We start from the raw sequence: 7,857 nt of genomic DNA, 5'->3' as shown, positions 1-7,857 counted from the left end.
GCAAGGGCTCTCACCCGCCCCCTTCCCTCCACCTGTAACCTGACTTGCCCACCCGGCCGCTACGGAGCCAACTGTGCCGAAGCCTGCAGCTGCCACGACGGCGCCTGCGACCCGCTGACTGGCGCCTGCCACATGGGTGAGTGCCAGCGGGCACGGGTCGGGGCGCCGGGCTCTGCCACGGGGCCGACACCGGGGCTGAGCCAGCCGGTTTTGTCTTGCAGAGGCCAACCAGCGGATGGGGGTCATCGGGGCAGGAGCCCTCCTGGCGCTGCTGCTCATCCTCCTGCTCTCCCTGCTCTGCTGCTGCTGCGTCTGCCGCAAGAAGGACGAAGCCCGCGGGTGAGTGCTGGGGCTGGGAGGGCTCTCGCCGGGCTCTGCCACGAAGGCTGAGCAGGGGGGGAGCTGCGGCTCTGCCGACAGCTGGGAACGTCGGTGCCTGGTGCGGGGCTGGGACTGGTGGGAGGATGCAGGGACCGCACTGGGACAGCGGCGCTATGGGGAGACTGAGGCAGAGCAGCGCTGCCCGCCCGGCACCATGCACCCTGTGAGTCCCCGGGGTCTGAGCAAGTCCCGCTGCATCCTCAGGGCAGCACCCAGCTGGGGGGCTGATGGAGGGGCTCGGGGTGAGCCCTGCCCGGGGACCCTTTTCCCCCTCTCCCTGACTTTGTTTCCCTCTCGTGGGCCATCACTTCATGGAGACCCACCAGGGCCCCTCCAGTCTCCGGGGGGCTGGAGCTGATCTGCAAAGGGAACCCTAAAATACAGTGAGGGCATCAAGACGTGACCGAGACCTCCAGAACAAATCCCTGGGCCGTGGGGTGAGACCTGGTGGGGTGATGGGCTGCGGCACTGCCAGCTGTCCCGGACGGGGATGTTTGGGGCAGGCAGGGTGAGTTCCTGCAGCAAGGTCGGGATGCCGGCAGCATTTCGGCAGCACCAGGTGACATCCCGCCACGGGGATGGGGACAGCCTCATAGCAGGGGCGAAGGCTTGTGCTGCTCAGCAAGGGATGAGCGGGCTATGGGAGCTCCTCCGGCTGCGGAGAAAGCTTCCCCTTGTGCCGCCGGCTGCTGCAGGGGAATTTTCCGGAAGCCTCCCCTTGCAGCCCTGCCAGCTCAATCCCAGCCCGGCACATCTGGCTTGGAGAGCCCGGGGGCTGCGTGTAATTATCCCACAGATAAAAGCACAAACGCAGCCCTACGTGGTGAAGTATTGCTCAGGGAGAGGGGGAAATGGCTCAAAACAGATTCCTCTCACCCGGGGTGCCCGGACCCCCGTGATGTCCCCAAACAGCTGGGTCACCCATGGTGCTGTCCCAGCGGCAGTTCCTTGCCAGAGCATCCCAAGGGACCGCAGCGACGGTGGGCACGTCACAGGTTGCCTTGCATCAACACACGAAGCCGCTCGCTCCTGCGGCTGGCGATAATTGCTTGAAAACTCAGCCCCGGGGGGCTTCAAAACCAGAGAGCAAATAAAGAGAAGCCACGTGTTTGTTTTTGGGTTGGGATGATTTTTTTTTTTTTTAAACCCGGGACTGGCAGCAGCCCTGGCAGGTCCCTGACCCCCTGTGCCCTGGGCACCCCCCTGCCCCGAGCCACCCCAGGCTCTTCCCCGAAACCCCTTTGCATTTGCAGCATCGCTGAGGTCCTGACTCGCTGTCTCACCCCGTGAAGGCTGTCCCCACCGCGGGGCGGGTGCCGGTGCCTCTCTGATGGGGCCGTCGCCTTCTCTTGTAGCTCCAGCCAGGACCCGGCAGCAGCCAAGAAGCCGCCAAGACGCTTGTGCGGGCGTTTCAGTCGGATTGGCATGAAGCTCCCTCGCATCCCCCTGCGCCGCCAGAAGTTACCCAAGGTCGTGGGTAAGGTGCTGGGGTTTGTGGAGGAGGCAGAGAGCCAAACCCTGGGGGCTTTACTCCTAGCGGGGCAGTGCACGTGACTCACAGCGTCCTTTCTAGCCCCAAACCCAGGGCGGTGAGCACGGCAGAGTGGTGATGGGGACACGCGGGTCCCCGGGACTGTCGTAATGCTTGGTGTGAGCTGCCTGGCTCACAGGAGCTCAGCCCTTTCTCAGTCTGCCGCTTCTGGATCTCAAAGCGCATCGTTTTGCTTTGTGAGGGCAGGTACCTGGTGCCTGGAGCTCTTGCGAGCTGTTTTGTGAGGTTTTTAGGTTCCCCAGGTAGAGGAATGGTCCCCGTCGCAGCAGCGAAATGCCTTGTTTGCCCTTTTGGTCCTGACCTAACCCTGCCCCAGCTTTGCCAGAACATCTGAGCCGGGGCCAGGGCCCACCCCTCTGCTGTGCACAGCAGAGCTGAGGATGAAAGGGCAGAGATTTTGGGTGAGCTCCCCACACTGCCCAGGCACGAACCGGGCTCAAAGAGGGGCTGCTCACACCCAGCAGAGCTCCTGATCCAGGGGTGTTGGGGCTGTCGGGGACCAGGCAGCTGAGGAACACTGTACCCTGCACGCTCTGCAACCTCCCTGCGCTCATCCCAGCGTGAGGATGGGGATGTGCTGCCTCGGAGAGGACCCTGTTGAATAAACCAGGGGGCGAAGGCAGCACTCCCCACCCTATGCCGGCACGGGGCTCAGCCCCGTGTCCCCCCAGGCCCAGCACCTCCCTGGGTGTGCAGTGCTGGCAGGATGCCCCAAGCGGCCGCATCCTGGCATGCGTGGCCCCCATCCCGGCATGCCGTGCCCAAGCTCCAGCATCAAAGTGGGGGGCACGACTCCTCACCGCGTGAGGCACGGCAAAGCCCTGCCCCAGAGCAGGGTGCGCCAGGGCCGGAGAAACATTCCTGCTGCAAGGATAACAGAGGCCGTGTTTGTGGAAGGGGCCGGGCAGGGCTTGGGGAGGACAGAGGGTGCCTGTGTGCGGCGAGGGCAGGGGGAGCTGAAGGGGGCTGCCTGCGCCTTCCCCGTGCCGGCCCAGAGGCAGCTGGCACCCACCCAGCTGCGCTGCATAAACAGGGCGGCAGCAGCCCCGGGAAAGGCTGAGGATGCAGCGCTGGTGCCAGAGGGATGCTCAGGATGGTCTGGGGTCCCAGCCGGGCTGGGGCTGTTCCTGGAGCCTGTTGGTGGGGTTGGGGGTTGTTATTTCACCGGGGGGAAAGGCTTTGGTCGGGGGTTGTCTTGTGTTCATCATGTTATCCTGCAGGGCACGGCAGAGCTGGCATGGTCTTCAGCCGCTCCCGGTCCCTCTGGTGCATGGTCCGGTGATGCCTCCAGCCCCCACCGGGCCTGGGGACCCCCTGTGCGAGGGAGACCTGCCAGGGTGCATGCAGCAGCTGCATCCCTGTGATGCCCAGTGACCGCAGTGCCATGTCAGCGCATGGCTCCGCCTGGAAGCCGTGGTGGCCGGTACGCGGTGGCAGAGGCCGCCTGTTCCCCACGTTGGTCCTGCCCTGGCAGGAGAGTCCGGGGGATGCTGAAATGCCCCATCCCAAGTGCCAGGTCAGCGCTGGAGGTGCTCAGGACCCTGTGGGGTTGTCATAGTGAAACCAGCGCTGGCCGAAGCGGAGGACGCCTGGTAGATGGTCGCTCCAGCTCTGCTCATATCCTTGCACAGCCGCTGCCATGGCCATGCATTTGCTAGCGCCGGGCAGATTTTCCCCTCTGGGCTCGGACATGACCATGGTCACCACCAGCAAGCACAAGCCTGTGCATGGTAGAACCTGCCCAGGTGGGGCAACAGGTTTTGAAGCCCCACCAAAGCTCATTGGGTGCCCGGAGCCCCAGGTGCCCCCCTCAAAAGCTGCTCCGCGCCTCAGCACTGGCTTCGGGTCCGCAGCATCTTCCCGGGTGTTGCACCTGAGCTGGCAGCCCGCACGGCCACATCCTGGGCTGACACCAGTGGCCGCGGTGCCAGGGTTTGGGCATCCCTGTGTGCGCAGGTTTCACGGGGTTTGCTTGCCTGGGACGTCAGTGGTACCAACATGGGTCTTGGTTGTGTGTCACCCCGCGGATGCCAGGGCTAACCCAAGCCCTGCAGCGCGGGGTGCCCGCTCCTGCACCCCACCACCGCGTCTCCTCCGAGTGGCAAAGCTCAACCAGCCCCCAGGGTGATGCCGACTGCAGGGAGCTTGGGATGAGTGGGATGGGGTGACCAGGAGGGCTCTGGGGCCATCCTTCCACGGCCCTTCTGCGGCTCCTCGCTGCTTCGTCCCGCTCTTGAGACCAATTGGCCGCCATGCAAGCAGGGCTGGGGTCGGCACCCCAATGCTGTGGCCCCGGGAGTTTTCGGGGAGGAGCAGCAAGAGGGGACCTGAGGGAAGTGGATGCATTTCTCCCAGCCCCATCAGCCCGTGATGTATCGGCCGGGGGGGATAAATCCCAGGGGACCATGCAGGAGCCCCCGAGCCTGGCTCCGGGTGCGCTGCACATCCTCTTTTTATCCTTTGGCTGTATCCTGGGTCTCACCCGAGTCCCAGAGACGCCTCGTGGCCGTGAGTCCCAGCCACTCATCACACCCCCTCTCAGGAAGCATCTCCCTTCATCCGCTTCCAGCCGGCTGCTTTTAATTTTCCCTTTTTGGTTTTTATTACAAGGAAAGCCTTGTCGAACCTGCCTCTTCCCTCTCTCCAGGCTGTTTGCTCTTTAAATATCGCTGCTTTTTTTTTTTTTTTTTTTCCCCTTTCTCCGAGAAGCCAAACCATGCCGGGGCGAGCATGCATCACCGCCATCATTTTAATGACCCTGCATCTCTGAAGCCAGATTCCCTAATAAAGAATAAATGTTCCGGTGGGCACCCCAACAACAGAGTTATTTTATTGTAAAACAGGGATGTGGTGCAAGAATCAAACAGTCCGAGCAGGAAATTGCAGCGTGACTTAGATGGTTGGGATGTGCGGGCAGAAGTTACAAATACCTGGAAATACCGATGTACAGCTGCTGCGCAGGGGGATCCTGCCCTGTGCACTGGGGTTTTGCAGCCCTTGCTGCAAAGCCGGGCTCTGCCTTGGCTGCAGCCCTTGCCACCACCCCAGGGGACAAAAGCCAGCAGGCAGGGGATGGGGACAAGAGCATCTGATGCTGCCTGGCTCTCCGGGAGCGTCGGTCCCCTCCACCCAGCTGGGTGCTGCCACAGTCCTGCGGGTACCCCGAGGACGATGCCAAAGCTGCGGGAAAGCACCGCGGGGTGGGTTGGGACATGAACTTATCCAGCGAAAAGCCTTAAAAATGATCAAACAGAAAAACCAGTCCCTCCCGGCCCAGACAACTGTCACTGCTCAGCTTTTTTTTTTGTTTGTTTTTAACTGTTGAAACCGAAAATATTTTTAACACCAAGTTTTTCCTCTCTGGTGGTTTTTCTCTTCCGCTCGGCTTCTCTGTGGGTGGCCTCCGTGGCAGAGGGGGCAGCACCGGGGCGAGGGGGGATGCTCCCCCTCGGCTTCAGGATGGGAGAAGCTGGCAAAGGGATTGAAAAGTGGCAGAACTGGGAAAAAATGGTGCTGCACATCCCCCTGCCACGGGCAGCCTTTTACCATCCTTCTACCTCCTTTTGCAGAAGGAGGCTGGGGGACCTGGTGGGGATGTGCGGCAAGAGCTGTCCCCATGCCTGGGATGCTGTGCCTGTCCCCAGGACCCACCAGCAAGTTGGGCAGGGGGGAGCTGTGCAGCATCCCACCCTCCTGGCTGGTATGGGGGCCGAGGGGATCTGGCAGGACAGGCACTGACAGCGGTTCCTTGCCCTCACAGTGGCCCACCACGACCTGGAGAACACCCTGAACTGCAGCTTCATCGAGCCGCCCTCCGTGGTGGAGCAGCCTTCCCCATCCTGGTCATCCCGCGGCTCCTTCTCCTCCTTTGACACCACAGATGAGGGGCCGGTGTACTGCGTCCCCCACGAAGGTGAGCAGGGGGATGGGGCGCTTCCCCAGGGGACTTTGGGGACATCACCAGGGGCCACCTCCTGCTCAGTGCAGAGGTGTCACCCTTACGCGGTGGGGACTGTGCCGCCCTGGCTCCTCGTGCCCCGGGAAGGCATATGGGTGCTGATGTTGCCTCCCGTGCGGATTCAGAGCTCCCTCCTCCAGCATTTGCTGCTCCGGCATTGTTTCAAGAGCCTTCTTGTGCTGGGGTCCCTGACCGGGAGGAGGGGAAGGGGGGACCTGGGGACACACCGGGGTGTGGGGGGGAACCGGGTGGGATGCCGTCCCACTATGCTGTGGGAGCATCTCGGTCCTTCCCCTCCCTGGGCACATCCCCACCTGACACCCCCATGCTCTCCTCCCACAGAGAGTGTGGGCGACAGCAGGGACAGGGGGACACCTGCCAGCCTTGGGGACAAGCTGGTGGCCCCAGCCGGCGGGGAGGAAGCGGGCGAATACACCTTCCTGAAGGAGACGGGCTCCGTCAGAGCCTTCCCGGCCGACAGCAGCGAAACGCCCCTGCTCAAGTCCTCGGACAGTGAGCGCTCCTCCTGCGGCTCGGGCTCGGCCGGTGCCGCGCTCTATGCCCGGGTTGCCCGTCTCTCCAAGCAGTCCAAGGAGGAGGAGGATGCTGTCATGGAGCCCCGCAGCCCTGGGAAGCCGCCATCCCCGGAGAGGACCAAGCCCCGTCCCCCAGACCCAGCCACGAAGCCCAAAGTCTCCTGGATCCACGGCAGGTACAACTCCAGCCAGTCCAACTCGCTGCCGGCACCCAGCCGGTCCCCGGAGCGAGTGGCCCCCCCCCCGCCCCCACCCCCCCGCCGGCCCCCGGAGCGAGTGGCCGTCCAGCCCGGCAGCCCCGAGCAAGGTCAGGGCTTGGCCAAGAGGAAGAGGAGCCCAAGCGAGACGTCGGCCGGCGTGCAGGGTAGGACGGAGGAGAAGGGCGGCACGCGGGGCAAGGAGAAAGTGCAGAAGCAACCGAAGGAGCCCGGTGTCCCTGAGGGCAAAGCCAGCCTCACCGGGGAGCCCCAGTCGCCCTCCAAGCCCAAGCAGAGGAGCAAAGGCAGCTCAGAGCCAACAGAGAGCATCAACGGGGCAGTGCAGAACGCCTTCCGAAAGATGAGCGCCTTCCAGCCGGAGCGGCGGGTCGGGGACAACAGGGATGCTCCCCGCAGCCCCGGCACCAGCAAACCCCGCTCCGAGCCACTCCATCCCCACCTGGCCTCCGAGCTGGCCGCCCAGCTGAAGGAAAAGACTCAGAGCCTCAACAAGGGGGACGGAGGCACCCGGGCGAACGGGGTGGGCGCCCAGCGGGAGAAGCCCACCCCTCCACAGAAAGCCAAAAACCCCAGGCGCTCGGGGGCCGCTGGCAGCCAGAAGACCAGCAAGCCCTTGCTGCCCACCTCTCCCCATCTGCAAAAACTGATCCCCGGGGCGGCCGAGCCAGCGGCCGGGGAGCCCAAGCGGGTGGAGAAGCCAAGCGCCGGTAGCGGCCAGGACCAGGCTCTCCCCAACGAGCAAGCGGCCAAGAAAACCCCCATTAAAAAGCCTCCCAGGAAGAAGAGCCGAGAAGCCAGCCTGGAGCAGCCCAGAGCAGCCGCCGTGCCCGCTCAGGCAGTGCAGTGACCGGGAGCCGGGCACTGGCCCCGCGCCGGCTGGCTGCGTGCCGGGAGGAAGGGACGTGGCGTGGCCAGCAGACGTGGAAGACTGGGCAGGACGTTTGCTGGCGTGGCCAGCAGACGTGGAAGCCTGGACTGGGCAGGGGGCACTCGAAGAGCCTTGAGCCTCCATTTTCCCGCCCTCCATCTCTCTCATCCCCCTTTTTCCTTTAGTCTCCCCTGCCCCAGGACCTGGTCCTTCCCATCCATGCCCTGCTCCCTGCTCTCTGCCCGGGTCTGGCAGCTCGCCCTCCCCGTGCAGGGCAGGACTGCAGGGAGCCGGCCCGGCTGCCAACCCGGGGGGGGTCCATGTGTGGCATATCCCCCCCACTT

At 64.0% G+C, this 7,857-nt stretch overlaps 1 protein-coding gene across 1 annotated transcript in view; it reads left to right on the top strand.

The window, feature by feature from the left end:
- Nucleotides 1–7,543, top strand: part of SCARF2 (scavenger receptor class F member 2) — an 18,934-nt gene extending 11,391 nt beyond the window's left edge. Inside the window, exons 6-10 of the mRNA XM_009282100.2 lie at nt 33–136; nt 222–339; nt 1,737–1,858; nt 5,694–5,846; nt 6,234–7,543. Of these exons, the coding sequence (XP_009280375.1) occupies nt 33–136; nt 222–339; nt 1,737–1,858; nt 5,694–5,846; nt 6,234–7,492 (1,756 nt within the window). The 3' untranslated portion in view covers nt 7,493–7,543. The remainder of the gene's footprint in view (nt 1–32; nt 137–221; nt 340–1,736; nt 1,859–5,693; nt 5,847–6,233) is intronic.
- Nucleotides 7,544–7,857: the final 314 nt, after the last annotated feature.

This window comes from Aptenodytes forsteri, unplaced genomic scaffold (genome assembly GCF_000699145.1).
Source record: "Aptenodytes forsteri isolate BGI_AS27 unplaced genomic scaffold, ASM69914v1 Scaffold85, whole genome shotgun sequence".
NCBI classification, from domain to species: domain Eukaryota; kingdom Metazoa; phylum Chordata; class Aves; order Sphenisciformes; family Spheniscidae; genus Aptenodytes; species Aptenodytes forsteri.
Note: the sequence above shows the minus strand (reverse complement) of the source record. Positions and strands in the feature narration are given on the sequence as shown.